Source organism: Apteryx mantelli, chromosome 4 (assembly GCF_036417845.1).
Source record: "Apteryx mantelli isolate bAptMan1 chromosome 4, bAptMan1.hap1, whole genome shotgun sequence".
NCBI lineage: Eukaryota > Metazoa > Chordata > Aves > Apterygiformes > Apterygidae > Apteryx > Apteryx mantelli.
The window spans coordinates 47,606,122-47,631,866 of record NC_089981.1 but is presented as its reverse complement, the minus strand read 5'-3'; the positions used below and the strand labels follow the sequence as shown (position 1 = coordinate 47,631,866).

Here is a 25,745-nt window from a genome sequence, read left to right as displayed (position 1 = left end):
TGAGCTTTGAGCTCAGATCTGATTTTTTCCTCATTCCCAGATTCTCTCAGCTCTTCCTGGGGGTGGTAGGAGGCATGGTTTGGATGGGGGACAGGGACTTGGTCTTTGTAGGGTGGATCTAGGTTTGGATTTTTTCTAAGTTTGACCTTTATCCAGTTTAGGATTTTGGCCCCAGTCTAGCTATAAACATTACCCCAAGCCCAAACATGGCTCCTCCGCATGTCTGGGAAGGTTATTCTTTTTTAAAGGTGATAAACTAGCACATCATATGTGTTATCTATCTTTTGCAGTAAATGCCAAGCTGTCAGAATGAAAATGTCACATAAATCCTACATAAAGTATTTACATTTAAAAAGTTTAACTCAGAAAAATTTAAACAACCTTTCTGATGATGCAGTCATTTGCAACAGGTCAGCCAGGTATTGGCAATGCTAAGAAATGTTTCTGTTTCTGGAGCTGGAATAAATACAGTCTATCAAAACGGAGTCATCAAACCAAAACAAAATATATTTAACATGGTGCAACAGTCAATGCCATAAGAAATCACCATATAAGTATGCACAGTTATATATATAATCTACACATACTAATATGACTTTACAAATTTCATATTACATGTAGATACACACAAAACTGACTTAGGAGGAAGCATTTGTTGCCAGCCCCTCTGGGGACACGGTTTCTTATCTACTTGCTGTTGGGAGTTATAACACTTTGTTTTGAAAGTTACTGTATTGCAATTGTATTGCATTCTCCTGTGAGTCACGGTTGATAATAATCTTTGCCATCCACGCAATGAAACTGCACAGAGCTTGCTCAGCGTATGACTACCCCTTGCTGGGTGCAGGTCTGGCAGGCTGCAAGGTCCCTAGTAGGTCCTGAGCATGGCCACAAGCTCCTGGGTTGGTCCTTGGCGCCCAGAATAGGGAATATTCCTGCTACGCCACATTGCAGAGCCGGGGGGCAGGAGGGCCCCAAGAGAGCCCAGAGTGCTTGCGCTGCTGGCTAACACTAGGTCTGCTCTGCCAGCACCAGGCTTATTCTGGATTTGACTTTGCTGGGACTAATCTGATAGTTTATTGGAGGCTCTGCACCTCCTTCAAGGGAAGCCCTGCAGGAGCAGGGTTTGGGCTGACTCCTGGCTCCTGGCTGTACTCCCTGCCCCAGGGGTACCCATGGCCCAAGTGGGATGGCAGCAGTGGGCTCCATGCCAAAACCTCTCCCTGGGGCACAACGAAGCAGAAGGTAAAGTAGAGCAGTCCTGGGATTGCTCTCATATACACTCTGAGTGGAAGAGCTTCCTGACAACTCCAGACTGTCAGTGGGTACGTTATGGTGGGTTAATACCATATTTACCTTTTCTTCCCCTGCCTCTCTCCTCTCTTCCAGCCACTGCAGCTCTGAGCAAGTAGTAGGAATGAAATAACCACAAACCAGGCCCACAGTCCTAAAAATAGTGGCGCTAACACGGCACTGATCTACATTGTGGCTCCCAACGATTGCTAACACTGGTGGAGCAGAATGAGGTTAACTACAGCTGGAAATGTTGCAGAGTGTCTCCACTGTAGGCCAGTCAGGGCAAGGTTAGAAAAGGGCATGCTTTTTGCTTTTTCAGTGCATTTTGTTACTCTGCAATGGAAGTCCTCAGAATTCCCCAAGGACATTTCCTGTGCTTGTGCCAGTGACCAGTGAAATTTGTGCTGCAAATACTTTTTTTTTGGCCAATGGTAGCCAAATACGCCCTGAAAAACTCCCTCACTGGCAAAAACCCAGAAAGGTATTAAGAAAAATTGGAAAGCAAAAGTGAGAAAAAAAAAAGGAAGATGAGGGTAAGGAGAGGAGGAGAAAGCGAAAAAGGGAAAGAATAAATGAGAAGAAAATGAAAAAAGATTTGTGAAGAGAGGAAAAAAAAAAGCCTAGTTTGGGGTTTACAGCAGGTGACTCAGATTCTGCAGATCTGAATTCTCCTTCTGACTCAAAAGTAACTGGCCATGTGTCTTTCAGTGTTTTACTTGCCCTTGCTACTTCTAAGTTTCTTACCTTGCAGGGCATCCAAGAGAGCAAATACACTGCAAAGCAAAGGCTTTAAAAATTCCCCAGTGGAAACAGCTGTCAAATACTGTGACTAAACTATAAGAAAAAGGTTGAGAGCAGGATGGGAGGAGAGGCAGAGAGCCAAGGAACAGAGAAAGAGTGAGGAGTAAAAGAACGAAAGGAAGAGGGAAGAGAATGAATAGGGAGATCACCTGAAGGAGACAGAGAAGCTTTTGGAAATGAAGTTAGCTATTTGTCAGCGTGAATATATCCTCTTGCAATGGCAGGGAGAAGAACTGAGATCAGAAACTTGTCCTGGAGACCCACTGTGGGGTCTGAAGCTTATGGGCTCCTTGCCAGTGGCATCTCTGCAAACTGTGGTGGAGCTGTCCCAGGACAGAGGAGCCAAGAAACCACAGAGACCCATCACAGCGACGTTTCTAGACAGGAAGAGCGTCTGACATAGAAATGTCTTCTGTCATGCCCCCCAGGCCTGTGCACGATTAACACGGGGAAGAAGCGGGCGTCATGGTAGGTTGGGGGGTTTTCGTTGACAGCCAACTGGCTGGAGTAGGAGCAACACTGTTCATCGTGGCAACCCCGGTCAGCAATGCTGCTGCTGCGGCTTCTCCAGAGGCCTGTCCTGTGGGAGCCATGGACACGGCAGAGGGAGAAGCGGCTGGTGTTGAGGGAGAGGCGGGAGTTGCCGCTGCAGCTGTGGAAAGCGTGGCGTGAGAAGATGGATGAGGTGCTGGAGGCACGGTTGCAGCGGTCACAGCCATGGGCCGCTTCACTGTACTGACACACCGTGTAGCTGTTGTACGCTGGGGAGTCTGTCAGATCCATGAGCATGGCCTCCGAGTAGCTGGGGATCAGCTGCCGATTGGTGCAGATGTGCCACTCCAGCTCAGTGCTGTCCTGAGTGGTGTCCCTGGGCATGCGGTACCTGTACAAGGGTTCCTCCACTGCAGCAGGTGCTGTGTACTCCAGGCCCAGCAGTTTCTCCACATGGTAGTGAACATAAGCAGTCTGATACTCTATGAGTACCCTAAGTGGCCATGAGATCATCAAGATAGCTGCCACCCAGAAAGCATAGTGGGACACGTACCACGGGAGGTGATCTGGGTCCCCGTAGGCCATCATAAGTTCCTTAAAGTCCACGTTTTTTAGCTGCATGCCTTCCCTCACTTCCATGTAGTCATCCAGCCCCTCAATCTCTGTGAAAAAGTGAGCCCTCTGGGTCAAGTAAGAGTTCTCAGATTCAATGTTGGCAAAGCTGAAACATTTTGTGAACCTCAGCTTGGTGGCTGTGTAGCTCTCCAGGCCCAGGAGCTCCTTGGAGATGTCCTTGTATCCACAGTGAGAATAGTCAAATTCTGCTTCAGCCACATGGGTGTTGACCCTCTCATGGTAGACTTGCGTGGTGGTGTAGGCATCACCGTTGCGGTACCGGGTCACCTGCCGGGTACGCCGCACAAAATGGTAGCTGATGGCCTTCCACCAGATGCATGGGGTGGCTTGCTGCATGCGGTTGATGCATTCATAGACACTGTCCACATCAGCCTTGTACTGCAGCTCCCTCTTGACGTGGCAGTGCCAGCACTCCACCAGGTATACTATGTACAGCATGGAGAGAAAGGCCAACGGGATGTAGATGTAGCCATCTGAGCATGGGCTGTCATGGTAGATCATGGACTTGCCCTTGAAGGAGCTATCAAAGCTGAGCTTGGTGACCCGAGCCAGCTGACACCAGGCCACTGCACCCAAACAGCTGTACATGAGGATGGAGAGCAGGAGGCATTTCCAGTGTGACTCTCTGCACATGCAAGCGCTCAGGGACTGCTTGACAGGGCGTTGCTTTGAATCACACCACCAGGGAAGGGGGAGAGAGAGAAAGAGAAACAGAGAGAAGAACCTGTCAGTCACACTATTTTACATAACACACGTAACAACTTTTGCTTTTGAGACTCTGTCTGGTTTTGCCCTCAACTGCCTGAGGAGTAGGACACCACCCTATTTAATATAAATATGAATATATACAGCTTTCCCAGAAATGCCATGCCCTGGACAGAGATCTCCGGACAGAACTCCTTCCCTGTTCCTCCTTGCTTCAGGGAGAGAAGTCACTCGAGCGGGAGTGAGGTGCTGCGGCTTACCACCCCGCGTGCGCCTGCTCCCTTCCTGCTGGCACTGTGGCACTGAGGTCCCCGGTGTAGGTGAGAAAGTGGCCGAGTTGCGCTCTGCCCACTACAGCCTTCCCCCTGCTTCAGCTGTGCGGGTGCCAGCAGGGTACATCACCAGCTCCATTGCACGCGCCGGGGCTGAGTGTCCTCCCGGGCAGTGCAGGGGACCAGTGCCATGTGGAGCCGGAGCTGCCACCTGATTCAGAGCTGACTCAGACCCAACCCTCAAACCTACCAAGTGATCGACACCGTTTTCCTGGAGGCTAGCCATCAGGAAAATTACTAGATTCAAGCACATTTATTTAAAAATGTGACAGGATTACAGTACAGTGCAGCATAGCTTCAGGCTGGCTAGAAGACTAGCTCCTATTTAAAATACCTAAAAAGTTTAACATTTGAAGCTAAGGTATATATATGAATATTTAAAATGTAGCGCACCCCCTTCTTTCAAGTTCCAAAAGTCAGGCTGAGCAGTAGAGAGGGAGTTTGCCCTCCTGCCCTCCCCTTGCCTTCACTGAGATGATGTGATTGCAGCCCTTACCCCTGTGATGTTGCAGTGAATCAGCTGCATTGTCATGCTATGCTGGGCTATAATAAAAAAGGCCAAATCAAGCCACACAGCTAGCAGAAAACAGAGTTGTCCTTCTGCAAAGAGCAGCAGCAGCATGACTTACGTTACTGGCTGGCAGCAGTCTATTTGTAGAAAGTACGTGAAGCAAGACCCCCTGCCCACCTGGCAGGTATTGCTGAAGGCTGTCTGCTTCCCGCTTGTCACTGCCAGCCTTTGCCTCCTCCTTACACTGAGAAAATAATAGTGAGGGAGCAGGTATGCACTGATATTCATGCATTATCCCTCTGCCTAGCCCTATTCTGTACAAAAATAGAAGCACACTGTTACTCCTTCTCCCAAGGGGCCACCTCTAATGCACCAAACTACTCAGTAGATGCCAGCAGATGCTAGGTTTGGGAAATGTTTTCTCTTTCTTTCTGCAAGGATAAAATTCTCCCCCAATATAGCTTGTCTCAGACCCACAACACATAAGAGTCAGTAAGTAATCTTGAGCCAGCCAGGAGTTTAAGGACTATCATTTTATGACCAGAAAATAATAGCCCAGCACCACTAGAAAGAAGAGTTTACTATTTTCTCAATGAGGTGGAAGCATTGGCTTCTAACCTTGCAGGGCTATAAGATCAGAATTTAATATTGCTTTTTTTCTGGGACAGAGAGCTACTTCTAAGTAACTGTAGAGATTTTTATGGTTCTCTGTGACCACTGCCAAACTAGACTTCATGGGGTTAGGTTTTGATTTCATAGCTTCAAATCTGATATTGTAAATGCAGAGTAATTTCACTGATTTTAGGGAGCCACACCAGTATTTATCTACAGTAACTAAGGGCAGGATCTGGCTCTGGATGGTTCCAGAAGGAATCTCTAAAGAATTTACATTCTTATCCCAAACATTTTTTATATATTTATGTGTTAGAATAAAGAATAATTATACTGAGCTGAGTTTTGTTTACTAAGGCCATTCACACTAACAGTGGCCAAAATGGGTATAGACAAGCTAAACAGGTTTTAAAGGGCATGTTAAATACCTTTTCTGCAGGCAGGGTAGTGAAGAGACCTAAGTATTGGTAAGAATAAGGCTATTTTCCATAGCCTTTTCCAGAAAACCTTGAGGAAAGCAATAACATGGCTTCAACCAGCCCCCAAATCAGCTGAACAATAACTGCAGGACTTTTGTGAGTGTATTCCTAAATATAACCACAGTCATGAGGAGTTTCACCTCGGGAAACTCTGTCAATGCCTGCCGCTCTGTCCACGTGCTGTTACGCCCCGGTGCAGGCTTCTGCCCTGGCCACACGGTTCCCCCAACTCAGCCCCAGACTCTCCTGACACTTGGGAACTGCACTAGGAATATCTACCTTTTGTTTTTTGTCTGGTCTTTGTATGGAGCTAGAGTTTTTCTGTGCTGTGGCGATGCCAAAATATACACTATAGTGAAGAATTGCAAACATCCACCTTTTTTTTCCCTGAAGGTTGTTTTTCTCATGTGAAGAAAACTCTAAAACTGAAAATACCTTTACACCAATCATGAGGACTGTGCAGAAAAAACAGCTGGGCAATATTCTACTGAGGGAATTTAAGTCCAGAGTCAGCAGGTTTGCATAGGCACTTTTCATGTAAAATTGTCTGTGATTAATACTCTAAAGAACTGCAGTGGGCCCAGCCAAAGGGGTCTGACCTGAAGGGGTTTTAATGTAAGGTGTGTGCTCAAATACTCCGTGCAGCTCTGGGAACCTCAACCTTTTCCTTGATGTATTCAAGGCGTTCTCAGCCCGGCGCCCAGCAGTGTGCGAGGGCTGCCCCGTGTTTGTTAAGGCAATATTTGCCAAAGGCACTGCAGCCCCCACCTGTCCTTTATCTTGCTGGCCTTTGACGAACAGCTTTTCTGCTCTCTGCAGCTGTATCCTGCCCAAGGGCTGATTCAATCCACCCAGGGTTATCACGGGCTGTACTGGAGTCTGAAAGCTGGCAAATGCCTCCTGATGTGCTTCCTGCCATGAAATGCCACCTACCCTCTGCGGGAAGAGGTGGCTCCCATCTCACCACGTTGAGACCAGCACTGGGCTGGGCTGGCAGCAGCCCCGAGCCTCGCAGGCCTGGCATGACATTTTTGTGTGCGTCCTCTGGAGACACCTCAAAAATGGCATGCAGCCCACAGCGCAGGAGAAGCTCGATCTTCCTGAGGCAGACTACCATCACTATTTTCACTGCAGCGTATAGAAAAATGCAGCTCTTCTCTCCTTGCATTAATGAAGACATGCAGCCATAGTGCCCACCATCAGACTGCTCCAGGGAGGCCCCCCATTCACACTGCAATCCACCTCAGCAGGCTCTTCATGTTCAAAACCCTTTGGGAAAAACATTATTCTTTCCTTCTGGCCCTTCTGACCCACTGTATTATACCCTCCTTTTGTTCCTATCAGATCTCACTCTCCACTGGTCCTCAGTTATAAAAGGGTCCCTCTTCTAGTGCCTACCCTCATAGCTGTTCATCTTACCTCAAATTCTGAATATATTCATCCAGCCTAGATCCCCTTATTGCTCCTTCCTTCTGCTGAAATAATTATCTAAAACAGTTACACTGTTAGGAACACGGTAAAGCATTTTGACAGTGTTTGTAAGAAAGACGCAAAATATAACAAATAATTACAATAAAAGCATCACACACATAAAATCTAATAAGGAAATGTATCTTTCCATCTTTCTCTGCATAACAAATTCATTAATATGTTAAACCAGTGGCTCTCAGACTTTATTAATTAACATATCTTCCTGCAAGCATGATGTTTGTGGTACTATGTGGAATTCTCTCCCTGCATAATATTTCAGATCAAAACAGGGTCAGCTTGTATTTCTGGATGAATACAATAATGCTTAAGGAAACTAATAATTTCCATGATAACTTGTACTAGTCAGAGAACAAGAGTTGCGTTCAGTGAAGAACGTTGTGGGTTCTGTGTTGTTTTGATGTGGAACAAAACCATAATCCCTGGAAAAATTTAATAGAGAAATATATTTGAAGAAATCCAAGACAGAGAGCCAAACAGAAAGCCAGCGCCAAACAGAAACTGTCCCAGAATAGACAAAAGCACAGTCATCAGGCGTTTTGCCCGAGAGCTAGGACCCACAGATTTGGGTCTCCAACCCAAAGCAAGTGAGGTGTCCTGCTGCTCCTGCTCTTTGGGGGCTTGCCTTTGAGCAGAGACTCCAGCGTTGACCTGAGAAGTCTCCTGACAAAAGTTTAAATGAGACTGCATCATTTCTGTGATGGTTTTGGCAAATCAAATGTGTCATCCAAAAGCTCCCACCCAGCTCTGCTGACAATAGCAATTGTAAAAATCTTTCATTTTTGGACAGCATGCTATGAAGAAACACAGTCGAGCTGTCATTATTATTGTTTATGAATTTCAAGGCGGGTTAAAAATACGTGTTGCAAATAATGACTTGCTACGCCTCTGGCATGCTGCCGAACGGCATTCAGAGGCTTGACTTCTTATCTCTTTTAATTGGATTTGAACTTCCTGCTAATTCTTACTCAAATCATCAGTAAACAAAACTTCATTCTACTTTTCCACAGCTAAAAATCAAGGAAAATTCCCAAATTGTTTAGCACTTCTCAGAGAAGATGAGGAAAACACCGCTGCAGGTGAGAGGGGCAGGCGAGCGCATGCTGGGGAGGAGTGCAGGTGCGCGGGCAGGGGCCGGGGGATGTGCAGGCAGTGCGGGGGCAAGGGGGGACACAGCTGTGGGGCTCGCAAAGTACGCAACAACTGAAGAACTCAGTGTATTTGCGCTGGGGTTTTTTGGACTGTCATTTCCCAAAGTGCAGAGCTCAGGATCTGTCAGCCAGCTCCATACCCTCTCCTAGTCTGCTTGTTGTCTGGTGGCGTGGAGTCTTCCAAGACACACAGCGATAGATGCTATTTAATTTGTTGCCACAGTTGCTGGGAAATAGTCTGGAAAGCCCTAACTGCAGACGGAGAACTGGAATTTCAACTAACACCTGTAGCAGACAGGAGTTTCCAGGCTGGCAACATTTAGACTTTTATTCTTTCAAGAAAGTTCGGTGCAAAACTTTGTTTGCAAATGACAAAGCATCCAAGCTGTGACGGAAAGGGCGATTGCCTTCAAAGTCAGTCTAGGATGGCAGATGCCCAAGATGAAAAGCAGGTATGCAGCGACCGGCCGCAGAGCTCATTCCCACAGGCACACCCACCTCTGGCCCCATTTTGGGTGCTGGCTGCAGTAACAGTAATTAAAGCAATTAAAAAGTACTTTGTGTTGGAACAGCGTGGAGTAAGATTTGGGCTGTTACTCTCACATAATATAAAGGGATGGAAAGAAAGCAGAGGGGCAGAGCACGGCCTGGCCCCCACTCTCTCCCTGCTGGAAGGATGGTGCTCCTGCGGGCAGGGCCAGGCACCGGTGGCCGGGGATTTGGCACTTTCACTCATCCCTGTGACTGAGCAGCATTAAAACGCAGGCAGGTAAGTTGTACCCTGTTGTAGCCATCCTAAGTGAGCTGATGAGCAACTGCATTGAGGGTGGCCATAAATCCAAAATCCTAACCCCCTCTCCCAGACCCTGATTTCTCTTTAAAAGGCACATTTGAAATGTAAAATTGAAGCTAGAGAACCAGAACAAATCAGGACTTGTGTCTCTAGGTCCCTTCCTCCTGACAGGTACGTAAGAACTAACGAATTTCCTCAGAGCTCAGGCCTGGGCTGGCCGGACGCCCTCATTCCCCGCAGCAAACCGAGCAGTCGGCAGCAGAAGGGAAGAGCCACGCTCTCGGAAGCCCCAACTGATTTTACAAGCCCAAGTTTTTGGGTGCCTAGCTTGAAACTCTAGCTCTTCAATTTTGCATGGCTTAGTGCTTTTGCTCACTTCTGGATATGAGTATATCTGATAGTAGGACTCACCCACTAATCACCCAGCTCTTCCTAGATGATTAGCTGGGATCTTTACGGTATAATAACCAGCTAAATGGTTCTTGAATACTTACGCACAGTCAGAGAAATCTCTCCTATTGACTTTGCAAGGCTATTCTGGGTCAGTAAGGTTGATCTTCTGCTACAACACAAACTACTTTTAGATCTTAAGAGCAGGAGAGACTCTAGGCTCTCTTCCCTTACATCCTATACCTCACAGGCAATGCATTTTCACTATACTGTCCTAGGTACAGCCTGGTAACCGGTGCTTGGTAAAAGCTCAACTCCCAGAAAGATGTGCTGCTTTTTTAGTAGACAAAAGGAAATGAAGAACCTGCCCATCTCCTTTGAAATTTGTTCTGATGATGAAATTTTATTGGCATTGTAATTTTGTCTCACTTCAGCCCCCATTTGTGGGAATGTGGATGTCCATCTCTATCTGAAGAAAGACTGTTCATACTACTGCTTTCTCTCTCTGAAGGTACTTCTCCATTCTAATGAGGACACTTTTCAGGGGGTTTTTTTTGGACAAATTAAATGAGTCAAGGTCTGGAAATTCTTCATTGCAGAGCTCTTCTCCAGCTCTCAAATAGTTGCTTTGTGCTCTGTACACAAGCAGCACCTTGAGATCCTCCTTCAATGTGTACCTTGGAAATGGATACAGGACTCAGCGCTTAGTTCACTGGCATCAAACCAAAAAGGTAGAATCACCTCCCCATTCTCTCCCATTCCCTCTTTTTTGTATTTCCAAGAGTTACGTTAGCAGATTTTGGCCCAGCACCTACCCAGAAGTGCATGTTAAACTATTCATCCTCTTGCTCCTAGGTATTTTTTGAGTCACTGTTCCTGAGGACAGCTACAGGGTTTGCTGCACTCTGCCCTGACATGCATAACCTCAGATTTGGCTTTGGGTTGAGTAACGGAATTACCAAACGAAGCAGATCCCTCTCTATGACTGTGCTCTCGTCTCATCATTACATACCAGCCTGATAATGTTTGTGCCAACTGTAAATGTTACCTGCAGTGATTTTATACTTAATTCCAGTGGATAGTGTCAAGTCTAGTAATAATTCCTGCAGAACCCTGCCAACGTAATGGTTAAGTAGCCCATTAACTTACACAATACAAATGTCTTCATAAAGCTAAGTGTCAGTCGTAAAAACAAGGCTGTGAGTCTCGCGTGGACACTGAGGTGCCCCTCACACTTTCACTGCTCGCCCCCAAGTGTAAGCACCTTATGCAGTTCCAGATACAACGCTACGCCACAAACCCTCCCATAGTTTCACTGGAATACATTACTATCTAGTTTTCTGTTGCTGTATGCTATTAATCAGTAGTTGTATTCTACTCCAAAAGTAGCTGTATGGCAGTGTGGGCTAGAAGCATTTCTTCTCTTTCTGCCTGCCAAAGTATTGCTTATGGCATGAAAATGGTTCAGGTGACAATTATAAACCTCATATTTTGTCCACTTTTAATTTTGACTGGCAAAAGAAATTCAAACTGAAAGCTGCCAAACTTACCCTGAGAGGGCAGGAGGAATATTCAGAAAAGTTCAAAGGAAACTGACTCGACGATTTTTGAGTTACAGTCTTCCAAAATTTGATATGTAATTTTGCCTTATGTTTACAATTTTTTGCAGCTCTCTGTTGACGAAATGGCTTATTCCTCTTCTGCCAGACTTCATGCTTCAGTCTCCTTGAGAACTCCAGCATGAGCTGTATAATCAGAAAATATGCCGCAATAGCATAAATTTATTCTAGTATTTGTTTTGTGGACAGTCTGGGGCCCAAGTTTGTCTGCGTGTGTCTGGTTCCCAGACAGATATCTGGGTTCCCGAAAAGCATCAAAAGCATTAAAATTCTCCTTCAGGAATATCATGCCAGAAGCATTTCCTGTCCTTTTAAACCCCACGTGTAAATGTGTTCGCCCTTGGTGGCTGACCTCAAGAGCTGCAATTTTGCTGAAGCAAAATGCTATCATGTCTAAAATGAAAGAATGAGAGAAAACAGAGGGTAATGAAGACGTGGCCCGAATGGAAATAGAAAAATGACAGGGAAACACAGGAGAAAGGGGGGGGAGGAAAGTGGCAGGGAGAAAAGGATAGCCCAGACATGCAAATGCCACTGAGGCGGGGAACAGCGCAGGCAGGCGAGCAAGGATAGCAGCTAGCCTGCACAAGAGCAGAGGGGAACTAGGCCCAAAAATAGAACCTGCGCAAGAATTAATGGGGGGGAACTTTGAGTTTGACAGCACCAAAGTGTCATATGAGCCAGCAATCCCCTCAGCCCATTTATTATCTGAAAAGCAGCTACTCCTGAAAGGCTGTCTTTCTCACCGGTGGGAACTTCTCCAAAGAGAGAGGAAGAAAAAAGATCTATCTCCGTAAACTCCTCCCCACAGCCTGGAGTGGCGGGATAAGGTTGTGCTAAATGGGGGCAGCAACTCTCGCAGTGGTGACACTGCACTGCACTGCTGACACTGCAGCTGTGTCTCAGCAAGAATAGATGTGCGCAAGGGCCTGGCATCACAGTCTGTTCCTGCTCTCCTGAGACCTGACTTCAGGGTGACTTCATGGCCGTTTTCAACAACAAAATGACCCCACAGCTCAGGATTACTCATGTGAGCAATGAGTCTATCTTATCAGATTTTTTTTTAGCAAGAATATCCTGTTGGTGGGGAAAAAAAAGTGGGTCAGAGACAGGCATAGGACTGGAAGAAAAGAAATGAAAATAAAGCAGCAAGAAGAAAAAATAGTACATAAATTAATGCCAATCATTTGCCTGTGTGGACTTATGCTTGTGATAATGTGTTTCACTGAGATAAATGAGAGGGAAAGAATAATCAATAGCCACAAGGCCATACATTTTGGCAAGTGGTGACCTGCCTCAATGAAAGTAGATTTGTGTCTCTGAGATCTCTTCCATCGTGATCAAGAGAGGACAGTGGAAAATGTTTCACCTCCCAATAGACATGGCAGGACATAACACACAGATGACCTGCAAGCCCTTGCCAGGCAAGCCCAAGGCTATGCTAGTAACCATAGCTGAGGTGAGCTCAGATCTCAGGGGCACCAGGAGCAACTTCTGGTGCACTGAGAAAGGCTTCACTGTTTGTGCTGTTAAGACAGGGACTATGCAACAAGAGCTCAGCAAGGAAATCTCTACCCTCTTTCCCCAAGCAGCCAAAACAGGAGAGGGTGCAGACATCATTTTCCATGTCCCGGGGTGATCCTGGTGAAGAGTGGCCCAAGGAGGCTGGGATGGCCAGGGAGAAGAGAATTGATTATCAAGCATTTGGAGACAGAGTACAACCTCTTACTGCTTTCCAGTGCCAAATGAACTCCGACACCAGAGTCTCATTAGTACAGCAAGAAAGGAGCCTGCCAGGCTGTGCTCAATCATAATGTTGGTGCGTGAGGGGTAGAAGTGCTCCTCCACCGTGTGACCCCATCTGGGCACTGCAAGAGATGTTGATAAAAAGGTCTGATGAGAGAAAAGAGAGATATTACAATAGTCACCTCATAAATCCCCTCCTGGAGAGCCTGAAACAAAATCTCTTCCTCCATCCATCTTGAACCACAAGAAGCCTCATGCTGAGCCCATAGAAAGTGCTCTCAGCGTGACTGCCAGCACCAATGGAAAGGGAAAAATAAGGGACAGAACGTAATGGAAATTTAGCATCAAGGAGAATTTCCCTCCAGCCCCTGAACATGCAGTGCATTTGTTTCTGCATATATGTTTTGAATGCACCATTTGCTCTTCTGCTATGAAACTCCTGCCAGAATGAAAGCTCCATGCTGGCAGGGGCTCTAATGTCAATACCGGGCAGAAATGTTCTTTTATTTGATTTAAAAAAGAGTAACCTGCATGCACGCCACCCCTTTGTAGCATCACCAACATGGAGGCATTTGCTTCTGCGATAGCCCTCCTGCAGTGGACAGGGATTGCTTGGTTTCTGATTGTTTAAATCTCTGCAGAGCTTTCTGTCTTCCATCTGTCAGATGGAGCTGTCAGAGGCAACGTCTCGGGTGGAAAGGTTCACAAAACAGAATCCAATGGCATTACACTCTCTCCCCAGCAGAGCCTATCACAGAACAAGACAGACTGCAAAAAAGGTACCTGATTTGCCTGAATTTCAGATGATGGGACCCTCCTGAAGTACCATACAAAGCCAGCGTATCACTTCACACTGCTCACCCTAATGAATTCAAACCTTCAAGTCTGCATCTGATGAAGAGGAAAGCAGAGGCCAGGACAGAAGGAACCTCCAGTCCTCTAACTGTCAGATTCAGCAGTAGCTCTTGCAGGGTACTTTTCAGTTCTTCAAGCAAAAATAAAGGAAATCCCAGAAAAGAAATGCATTTGGATTTCAGCCAATATATATGCAGCACATTATCAGCAGGATGAGAAAATTGCTCCCTAAAATACAAGGTTATGGATGCGAGTGGCAGGAGAATTTGGCCCTTGCCCTGTCTACCGGTGATGCACCTGAACACTGTTGCAAGGAAAGTCACGCGGTTATATAGCTTCAGAGCAGATGAATCCTAGCAACAGTGGCCACCATTTGCAAAATGGAAAACTGGGCTATTTTAGTGGCAGCTTTTTACAAGCTCACAAAACACTACACTAACAAAATTACCCCTTTTCCCAAAAAGTGCTGATGTTGCTGCCACTGGCATCTTACTCAGCAGCAACACAAAGTGCATATTCCAGGCAGAGAGGATTTTTCCCAGTAATCTCAATGCTGGGAATGAGTTCATGAAGAAATAAAAAATGCGTGTGATTTGAGCTGACTTAGAGCAAGAGAGTAGCTCCAAGAGTGGTTCTTTTTTCTACACTTCAAACCTACTCATCAGACTTGATTCATATTCGCCACTCCTCACCCTTGAACATTGGTGGTTCCTAGCAGACACAGGGTAAATTTTACTAGTATAACAATGTGGTTTACACCAATAGTTATCATCAGTCAACTGCTAAAAGCATCACATATCCTCAGGAAAGCTCCTGGGGTGAAATTCCTGATCACTGCCAGAGGAGCAAGGCCAAATGATTTTGCACTGGCAGGAGCCTTGGCTGTGCCTCCCAGTATTTTGCAGTTTGCCCTATGCCTAGCCTGCCGCTTGTGTCCCACCGGTGCTGCTGGAGGCTGGTCCCACTGCACGGGGAGTTTTGGGGTAGGCGTCTGGGGTCCTTCCCCACAGGCAGGCTCAGCTGCAGCTGCAGGGAGCACCTGAGGGATGGGCGGCAGCGCTGAGCCCCCATCCTGGGACTGCAGAGTAGCACAGATCCTCGCAGATTCTTGAACCACACTATCTGGGTGATGGACACAGAGAAGATAGCATGGGCTCCGCAGCTACAGGCTTCCCTGAGTGCATTTTTGCTCTGGCCAGAATGCATATCACCACTACCTGCACATCACACAGGAGAAAGCATGCTCCAGCCCAAGGCAGATCCCCACGGACATACTGCTGCTGCTCATGCCAGCCCACCTGGGAAGGTGCTCAGGGCCTGAATGCCGAATGGCTCCAGCCTGGCAAAGGCCGAGCAATCTGGCCTGCTTGTTTCTGGTGTGAGACCTACAAGTGGGGCTGCTGGGCCACCACTTCTGCTGTCTCCTGCTTGGCTTGGAGAAGTCATGAACAGCTTGACCCATCACACCAGTGACCCTGCAGTTACTGTCTTGGCAGCCGAAGTGTGAGAGAAAATGAAGGGGAGATGGTGACCCATAAGGGTCAGACTTAAGGCCACACTAAGAGGCACCTACAGGATCCCATCTGCCTGCTCTATCATGCCCAGTGTCCAGAATAGCAAGGGACAGCAGATGGTGGCAGGCTGAGGCCTACCAGTCAAGGGAAAACAGGAGGACTGGTGGGAGCAGCTCCATTGCCTGTGAGTGCTGGGAGGGACAGGGATGGTGGGAAAGGGAGAAGGGGAGACTAGTTAGCTGCTGGACTCTGTGTGGTAGACAAAGTCCTAGCTGGTCTCAGCAGCAATCCTACAATATCTATTTTGCACCCACCTTTGCTCACAAGATGCGGCTTTCTACGGGGAGAGAAGAGAAGCAAGTAGCCCAATGGCCCTAACCATGCCCTAGCATCCTCTACTGCAGGCTAGCCGTTTACACAGCACTGAAAAAAATAAATCTGCAAGGCTGTGTGTATGACCTTTTTAGTTCCTCACTAGCTATTTGTAGCCTAGTCATTTAATGCCTCCATTTAGACAGACTTCACAAATGAGAAAAACAGGTCATTATTAGCATGATTTAATCTTTGCTTACTTTAAAGGAACACCTTGAGATTTAAATGGGAAATAGAAAACATCTTTGAAATTCTCAGAAGAAATATCATACAGAACTGATCCAAGTTCCAGTGATGTCAGTGGAAACCTTTCAAAGTGAGCTGTGAATCAAGCTTTGTCCAGAACCATGAAGATTTATTTTTATTCTCACTTTTCTGCAATGCCATCCTTTTACCTAAGCAGACATCAGTAAAACTAGAACAATGTGGCTCTCTGACTTGACTTCCCGATATCCTGCCTTCCCATCCCCTATATACCACCTGCCAAGTGGATGTCCTCCCAGGAAGACCTTGCCAGCCAGGCTGCAGCAAAGGACCTTTTTGCAGCAGGGTGTTCGGTTGCTGTGGCTCAGACTGTGGCCACGCCAGGTCCCTCATGCTGCGAAGCAGAGCATCCATCACAGTAACATCCAGCCACTGCTCAGGCTTCAGCTGCTCTGGCAGGGGCAGCTCAGCTCCAGGGAGTGTATTTCCCTGCTGCACCTTTTCCAGCACAGCTGGGACCTCAGCACTGTGAGATTTTTTATAATGGTGCTCCTGTTAAGACGAGGTAGTATCCCAGCAGCTAATGCTTCCCTGTGAGAAAAGAGAATTCATTATAAGTATCACTTCTCTCTCACTTCTGCAACAACCTGTGACAACACAGCATGTGAAAACTTCACTGGAAATTCATTTAAACACCTAATGGTTAAAAGGGAGCCTGGGACCCAGGACACTTGGATTTTATTTCCTAATCTGACTTTGACCCATGGCATGGCTTCAGCAAATCTTTCTATACCTCCTGAAGTCATTGAAAAAACAGTATTTGTAAAGTGGTTTCAAATGAGCATCGCAGCAGCACCCTCTGGGAGGACGGCTGATCTGTTTGGGAGCCGTCACAGCCTGTCACTCCGCGTGCAAGCCGGTGGGAGTCATGGGATGTAATTCATGCGCCGGCCTGCTGAAAGGCAGTCCCCCTCTTGAAGAACCTGGCTGAGCCAGCAACACGGCACAGAGACAGACCGTCACTCTCATCTTCTCAGGATGTGCCCTCATTGCTCCCCCCTTCCTCCGCCAAGTACTTGCACTTCTGGCTGGCCACCGCACCGCTGGGCAGTCATGGGGGATGTTTGCTTTCTTTTGGGTCCTCAGAGGGAGCTTCACACTGCCTGGACCATACTGGTGGATGCTACCACCCCAGTTTCTGCAGTGCTCTGCGTTTTCGCTGTCCATCACAGAGCTGGGGATACAGCACCGTTGGTGGCAGCGGCCACTCACGGTCTTGTATCGCTTGGCCTCTAGGACAGGCTGTGCTGCTTTGAGAGGGGTACTAAAAGGTGTCGATGCCTCATGCTGAATCACTTTGCTATCACACTAATCAAATGTTGTACTCTGCAATTCCCAGTCCAGCTCCTAAGGGCAATCAACTGCATGGGAATGAAGAAAGCATCCTGCAAGCCTCCAGCCATAAATGCATGGCCACAAATCACTGCTTTCCTGCAGCCAAATGTGTTGTTATCTGTTGGAGTTTCTGACACAATCCATCCCTTTTCCTGGTAAGGTCAGGCTGTGGAGACTCCAAATTTGCAAGTTACCCTGATTACCCATCACTAGCCTCCCAGCCAGGGGTGGGGCCCTTCGGGACCTGCTCTCTGCCCTTTGCTGTCAGCTCCCACCCTGCCAGTCCCCTCTCTCACCGGCAAGCTGTTTCCAGCCTGTCTCCCCCGAGGCCCAATATTACTAGTTTTTCCTTAACAAGGCCTCTGCTGGCTGGATGCTGAACCAGGATGTGTAATACTGCCCATACAAAAATGGCGTATGTGAGAGGATTCACCTACTGTAAAGCCACAGAAGTAAAAATGCCGAGCATTTCATGGGACATAACCCCCTGTGTCTCCCCCCAGAGACAGGTACGGCACCATGAGAACGATATACACCAGACCCCTCTTCACAGCCTTAACTCTGCTCCAGGAAGGCTGCCAGCCTTGCAGGACTGCCGAGCTCCCGGCACGGCGCGCAGCCAGGCTCCTCCAGCCTTCCCACTCACCATCTGCTCCTGCCTGTCCCTGGAACATCTCACTTGCTCGTGTTTGCAGCAAGAAGGGCTCAAAGCTCGTCTCCCTGCTGGGGCAGAGTTAAGGTTGTGATAGGTATTGTCTGCGGCATATGGTAGTTGTTCCAGGGCTGGTACTTTTGAGGGAAGAACAGAAAGTAGAAACTGTTACACAGTTAGGTTCAGGCACCTTCATTCCCTGCTTTTGGGGCTTGGGATGAGATGTGCTGGGGGCAGAGCAGTCATAGCACATGCATGATGCGGCATGCACACCTGCCAGGGCAGCTCTCAGAGGGAGCCTCTGCCCCTGCACCGCACCCTGGAGCTCCTCTTTCACCAGGAGCCTGCAGCCTCTGCTGCCAGCAATATCCCAGGTATAGGAGCTGATCGGCTGTTCTCTGCACTGCTGCATAAATAAAGTCACCCCATCTGACTTTTGGCTACTTAACAACATCACTGTAAAAACTGTGGCCTCAACAAAGTTTTACTATGAGCTATTTTTAATTTTATAGTTCTTAAGCTCTGAGGAGCCTGATGAATGATTATACTCTGAAAGTCAACTCTTCAGTGAACTACATTTTCCTTGATTAGAAGTTAAAAAGCTAATTAACTACTTAACCATACTTTTCCAAAAACTAGAACTCCTGCTTTAAGTGAAAGATCAAACACAGCAGTCACAACAGTGTCACTGTAACAACTGAAAGGACCTTACAGTGCTGATAGCTTGGCATCTAATATTTTCAGTCTTAACTCATTAACATGTGCTAGAATACACCCAGAAACCAGCCCGACTCCTTGTAGCCTATTTGGGACATTTCATTCTTTTTAGTTTCCATTTCTGCAATGTCCCCAGCCCTCTGGTAAAGACTTGAACTATCTTCTTTCGAGGTGTAGAAAAAGATGAAAAAGAGACCTGCGTTCTGTTCCCAGGGAGAAGACACCTCCTACCTCAGTCTTGCAATGGCTTTTGCTGAGGTGAAAAGCTGCCTTGATGCCCACTCTTCCATTCTGGAGGGAGATTATCATCTGGGGTCTCTGATGCAAAAAAGGGAGAACAAGGAAAATGTTTGGGACTTCAGAGCAGTGTGCAGACCTGTTGCTTTTCTCCTGCTATCAGCTGAGAGTCTGTCCCCCTGCAGGCAACGTGTTAGAAACCAGGTCTGGATGGGACCTACTATCTGATCACCTTGTTGCTCCTACTCCCATGAAGCAACATCTGCATGCTTAACAGCTCATTGCCTAAATAATCCTTAAAATCCACAAAAATTCCTCCAGTGATGGAGCTCCACGAGCTCCCCAGCTGTTCTCGTCTAGTGCTCTGTTGAAAAAATTCCCTTGCTGGAGAGAATTTGGAAAGTCAGCTAGAAGGAACAGTTAACTTTAGTCCAGAATAAGCCAAATTGAAGCAACAAGGAGTACTGCTTATTGTGGTGAGCATAATTTTGATCGCATGGTTCTGCCGCTTGTTTCCCAGGTGCATTTCCTAGTGGTACTTTCAGCAAAGCCCCACCGCAGAGATCCAGGCTGCCGGCATGCCAAGGCCACTGCTGTGAGGGAGCACAGTGTGTCAGAGAGGAGGGAGAACTTTGCCCTTAGAAGCCCACACAGTTGAAGTCCAGGCTGCCATTCAAAGCTCGGACACATCCATTTGATGTTTTCTATCTTCTTTAAAATCTTGGCAGCTTTTGGTGCAAAGTGCAAAGAGAGCCAACCTCAGGGCACCAAGAACAGCTATGTGATCAGAAGATGATGCAAGGCAAAGGAAAGAACAAAAGCATAAAGAGATGTGATGTTCCAGCATGGATTTTCTTAAGAGAAGATCCACATTGCAAATATTTCCTGGAACTACAGGATCATGAAATAAAGCTTTCCACTTCCTGTGATGCCACTGTTGTTGACTTTTTCCTCTATCTTTATGAGGGAGACCATTTGTATCAAGAAATGAGGTGCACTCCTTGGTTTATGTTTTCTGAATGAACAGACAGGAAGAGGAGAAAGGGGCTTTTCCTCTTTGACCCTCACTCAAGAGGGTGAATATTGCACTGTATAAAAAAAAAAACACTGTACGGTCAATCCAGCTCACTTGGGACTGTGACAGTCTTCCACCACAATCACTTAGTAAAGCAACATGGGAGGACCCCATTTTGGAAATATCCTAGTAGAGAGCATCCAGGTTAAAAACCCATGCCCAAACCAAACCACACAGCACATTGCATTAGAAGAGGGCTATAATATAAAATAAAAGATGGCAATAATGCTGTAAAGGCACAGGTTAAGTTACAACTATTATCCAGGGTGTTATGGGAGCAGGTCTTTCACAAGAGCTGAGGGAAGGAAAACCGCTTCGCTGGGACCCATATTTCCTGCCCTCCTTGGGGCAGGAGCCATTGGGTCAGGGCTCTGTGCAGGTCTGTGGGGGAGACATTAACCAGGGAAACAGCCCTGCTCTGGAGACTGGCACCCAGTGGTCCCTCCTGAGCTCCTGCTTCTTAGCCGGTGGCTGGGAGCAACATTCATCCTACCAGCCCCTGGGCCCTCTCTCCTTTCTGTCCCCTGCTCCTGGCTCTGCTGCTGAAGAGCACAGAAATCTTCGTCATGACAATAAGCCACTACAGGAAAAGGAGGCAGCCAAGAGGCGGCGGGGAGGGAACATCTCCAGTGGACCTGCGAGGGGAGGCTTTCACTGGAGGGGGGATCTGCTGGCTGAGGAAGCTGCAGGCCCCTGCGAGGGTCATCTGCTTTCTCGCTCCACCTCCTTTCAGAGTTGCCTGCTAGCCCCCTCAGCCTCTCTTCAGCCATCCACGACTAAGATGCAGCCAACACAGGGAGACCATTTAAAGGTACCGGGGCCAAGCTATGAAGGACTTTATGCATGATATGTCCAATGCCATAAAATAAGCCTTGACAAATAAAATGAGTTTGAAATTTATATTAGAAAAAAAGGGATAAAAAGCTGGAGAACTAAACATAGCCAGTCCCCCAAGTAGCGGGTGTCTATCCAGCGGCACGCTTATGAGGAAAGAACCCAGCTGTCTTTTGACTCTGAGAGTCCGCAAACTGGTAGCCTACAAACAAGCAATATTTATCTTTTCTTGACTTGTACCACCCCTTGGTGCTGTTGTGACCACAAATAGCACTTTTGAAATCATCTCCTGTCTCATTTTACATTGGCAGCTAGCAGCAGCTTTAATAGGTCTCTTTTGTAACACCCCCAGTGTATCACCGAGCCTGATGACCGTGGAGTTCAGGAGCATCTACCCATGGCCTCTTGTGGTTTTCTCTCTTTTATTTGGACAGCTTAACTGATTACACCATGTCATGCCCAATTAAAGTTCTCAGATATGGAAGACAAGTTAAAAGCAGTCACGGATAACTGCTGTTTAGATATGTCAATACAGACCAGACAAATAAGTATTTCAAAATGCCATGCAGCTGCTGCTTTCAGCTGTCTTTGGTGATGACTTAGTTTTGGTAGCAAATAAATGATGTTTGTACTCACCAACTTTAATTTCCTGGGAAAAAAAATTTTCAATTAAGTTTCAAAAACTGAAAATATTAATACCATTTCCTGACTGAGGCGTAAACTGGCAGAAATGCAGAAAAGTCGCCAGCAACTCTTCAGTGTAGGTGTAGGCTGTGACAATAACAATCAAGACAAGAAAAATAGCCAGCCCATAGCTTAACCAGGACAGTGCAGAGCAGCAAGTTCTGCTAACTCAGGGAGGAAAGTAAAGGAAAACATGTCCAGAGAATCAATCTACAGCAATTACTTCTGAAATGTTTGGAAAAACATGTCTCTTCCATCCCTCCCCTCAAAGATTGTCATTCTTTTGCAACAGCTGATGAAACAGTAAAATCCTAAAACACCACCAAATCATGACTGTTCCAGGTCATCCAGCTCTAGCAGTTGACATTTCAACAGAAAAAATACAGAATACCGGCAGGTGATCCAAGGGCTTGCTCTGACACTCAGCAAAGTCAGCAGTAGACCTAAGTAGCCTTTCGCAGAACAGGACGAGGGCCAGGACAGGAAACCGAGCAGCCTCCTCCTCTCTGTTCCACAGCTGCATCTTCACTCAAGCTGTTTTTGAGGTGAGTGACTTACACTTCAAACACCTTCTCTGTTACTTACTCAGGATTTTATATCCTATTGATTTATTATCCAACAAAGGCAATTTTCAGTCATTGTTAAGATTTAATTCCATGCATTTGATCTAAGTGAAATCCATAAATGACAAGAATAATAGGCAAGCCCATGAAACGAGCATTTAATACTGGGCATTTAAGTGCAACTGCAGGCCCAGCACAGAAGGACTATTGAGATGGAGAAAGCAAGAAGAAAAGACCAATGATGCAGGACTGCAGTATTAAGACATCACTGTTATAGGCATTTGAGATATAGGCTCATATGTGGAAATGTTTGTATTGGAACTGAAGAAAAACTGAGAACAGAATGAGTGAAGCAAGATAAAATGTGCTTAGCAGAGCGATCAAGTGCTCTCATGTCTAGAAATGGCTTAGACATTTTTATGGTAGGCTTAATATATTGGAAAGCCTTCTGTAGTTCATGGTCATAGACCAAATAAATCAAAAAATCCCTTCCAGCATTAACCATCTATTGATCTTCTGCAGGGCTGTAATTACATTGGGGAGTTCCACTGTTATCGGCAACTGTATCCTGAACCTAGCCACAGCTCTTAATAGTGAATGGTGTTGCAGGTGTTTAAAAAGCAGTTGGACAGAAGACAGCCCTAATTTTCACCCATCGAGGATAGTTTTTTCCACCCAAGCTGAAAAGTCAATTTTCTATTATAGGTACTTTAAAAAGTGCTGTTTGGTTTTAAGCTAACAATACTACAGCTTCATGTGGGCTTTATTGAGGCTTCTGTATTTCGGCTACAGGACCTTGAGACTGTTGCCCATTAACAAAAGAATTAAGCAGACTAACTGCAAGCAGAAACGTTCCAGGGTTGCTTTCATTTCTGTTTTCGGTTCTCTCTGGTTACTTTAAGGCTGCTCTCTGCATCCCTGGGAGCATTGTACATTTGTTTTGTAATTCCATATTACGAAGAAAGTTCTGTCACTTCCAGGATCTACACATGGATTACACAATGTAAATGGCAGACTTGTCAAAACAGTTGGGAGCAAAGGCTGAATTAGGTGTAGAAGAAAATCTCAGGCATTCCTAATGCAGGATAGCTTGCTGTCCTGAATACATAGGAACGCAAATGTTTTGTCATTTGCTGCCACAGAGCCCTGTAGTTCTGTCTAGCCAATGCCTCGTGGCTCAATATTTCTTGTGTCAACACTCAGACACATCAGTCGTTTCCTGTCTATGATCTGCAAGGCCACCGGTAAGCGTTCACAGCGGATCTGCAGAACCATATTAAGCCATGTTTTCAACAATGTTTTCCACTGCAGATTAGGCACAGGAGTGCCTGGATCCCAAGGGAAAATGGGAGGGATGACCTTGGCCGATTGGCCCCAAGCATTTGGAAGCCACCAAGCCCCCGGATACCAACCCATTCCCATGCACGCTGTGTCTCTCCGCGCAAGTTACACCAATGACTCAGACAGTGGCAACTATCTCAACCCTTTCAAAAATCCTTGTGCAGCAGCCGGCTTTCCCGGGCCAAACCCTGAGGTGATAATTTAGACAAACTTCCCCTGGGCAGGCCCCGTTTCCCCTGCTGCATCATTTCAGCGCAGAGCCGCTCGCTGAGGCTGTAAGCTGTGCCCAGCCCAGCACGCAGCCTGCCTGCACCAGGTGACGACGGGCAGCGGCTGAGGACGGGCAAGGGGCGAGGAGAGCCACCCGAGGGTCTCCCCGGGGCTCTCGCAGGGCCAGGCCTTGCCAGGTGGCATTTGTCACCGGCTGGACAGCGACGCAAGCCAGGGGCCGGCGCGGAGCCGCCGCCTCTCCTTGCGCAGCGCCCGGGCAGGGCTGGCAGCAGAGCCCCGTCGGGGAAAGCGCGGCCGGCAGCGGCGCCGAGCGCGCCGGGCCAGAGCTCACCGCGCACCGCTCCGCACCGCACCGCTCCGCACCGCACCGCTCCGCGCACCGCTCCGCGGCTGGCGGCCGCCCCCGCGGCGGGGCTGCAGGTAGCGCGGCGGGGCTGCAGCGCTGCTGCTCGCCGGCCGCTCTCTCCCCCTCCGCGGGCGAAACCCCGCGCCGCGGCCGCCGGGGCCCCTTCCCGCAGCCGCGGCCGCCCGCGCCCCGCGCCCCGCACGGCGGTGCCCAGCCGCCGCCGCCGCCGCCCCGGGCTGCCGTCGCCCCTTCCTCCCGCCGGCCCCCGCCCGGCCGCTGCGCCCCGCCGCGGCTCACCTCCTCCCGCCCGGCGGCGGCGGCGGCGGCGGCGGCGGCGGCGGCGGCGGCGGCCCCCGGCGCGGGGGCGCTGCCCGGCTCGCTTTCAGCAGCCGCCTCGGCTTGCACCTCCGAGGACATCCTTGGCCATCACCGCCGGCGGCGGCGGCGGCGGGCGGCGGCGGGCGCGGCGAGCCCCCGAGGCGGCGCGGCCCCCGCGGGCCGCCCCCCGCGCCGGGGCCGGGGCCGGGGCTCGCCGCCCCCCGCGCCCAGGGCCGCCCCGCCGGGTCCGCCCGGCTGCCTCCACCATCCCAGGCAGGCGGGCGGGGAGGGGAGGGAGGCGGGCGGGAGGCGGCGGAGGGAGGAGAGAGAGGCGAGGCGGAGGGGGCGCCCCAGCCGCTCGCGGCCCCCCCAGGTGGGCAGGCGGCTGCCCGGCTCCCGGCGGGGCGGGCGCGCCGCAGCCCGGCGCCTCCGCGGGGGCCGGGCCTGCGGCGTGCGCCCCCCCCCCCTCTCCCTCCCCTCCCCGGGGTGCGCCCTCCCCTCCTCTCCTTACCCTCCCCGGGGTGCGCCCCCCCCCCCCTCCCCTCCCCGGGGTGCACCCCGCACCTCCGCCCTCCCCGGGGTGCGCCCTCCCCGGGGTGCACCTCCAGACCCCCGCTCTCCCCCAGGGGAGGACCCCTTCCCCTCCGCCGTCAGGGCATCTTTTAGCCTTCGCCGCCCCCAGCCCCGGCCCCGGCCGCCTCTCCCTCCTCCCGCCAGCGCCCGCACCTCGCCCGGGCTGGCGGGGGCACCGCTCGGCGGGACACGGCCCGGCAGCAGGAGGAGGAGGAGGGGGACGAAGGCTGCCCCGGGAGAGCGCTCCCGCACGGAGCAGCCGGGACTTCCCCCTGCGCCGCCCGCAGAAAGCGCCGCCGCGCCGCGCTCCTTCCCCCAGGCGGGGGCAGAGCGACCCGCCGGCCCCGACGCCGTCGGGGCCGCCCGGCGGGGAGCAGCCGGCCCAGCCCCGCAGCGGCCCTTGCGCTGCTGCCGGGCGGCGGGGGTGTTTGCAGGGAGGTGCTGCAGCACCCCGGCCCTGCTGCCCGCCTTCGGCTCCGTCCTCCCGGAGGACAAGCCGGCAGAGATGAAATGGAGGCGCCCTGCTCCTGTTTGTCCCTTCCTCCCCTCCCTGCTGCCTTCGCCTCTCTTACGGTTTCGTCTGTCTCCAGCACAAGTCCCCCATCCCCCGCTGCACAACTGCAGCCTCCTGCAAACTCCCTGCACTGTCAATACTCCCTCCTCCTGCCTGCATCCTGAGTTTAGCGCATCCAGGCACTATCTGCTCTCCCGCTGACCAGGGCTGGTGTACTGCACCATCTTATCTCTGCATGTTTGCTTCATGTTTCATTACACTCTTTGCCT

At 49.2% G+C, this 25,745-nt stretch overlaps 1 protein-coding gene and 1 long non-coding RNA gene across 2 annotated transcripts; both read right to left on the bottom strand.

The window, feature by feature from the left end:
- Positions 1-486: 486 nt before the first annotated feature.
- On the bottom strand, positions 487-24,378 carry LOC106498108 (transmembrane protein 151B-like). Its single transcript, XM_067295561.1, has 2 exons — positions 24,369-24,378; positions 487-3,891 (listed from the first exon to the last, which is right to left on the bottom strand). The coding sequence occupies exon 2, from the start codon at positions 3,856-3,858 to the stop codon at positions 2,461-2,463; it is 1,398 nt and encodes a 465-aa protein (XP_067151662.1). The 5' UTR covers positions 3,859-3,891; positions 24,369-24,378; the 3' UTR covers positions 487-2,460.
- On the bottom strand, positions 15,962-19,074 carry LOC106498204 (uncharacterized). Its single transcript, XR_001294916.1, has 2 exons — positions 18,992-19,074; positions 15,962-16,587 (listed from the first exon to the last, which is right to left on the bottom strand). It is a non-coding gene; the product is annotated as an uncharacterized lncRNA (long non-coding RNA).
- Positions 24,379-25,745: the final 1,367 nt, after the last annotated feature.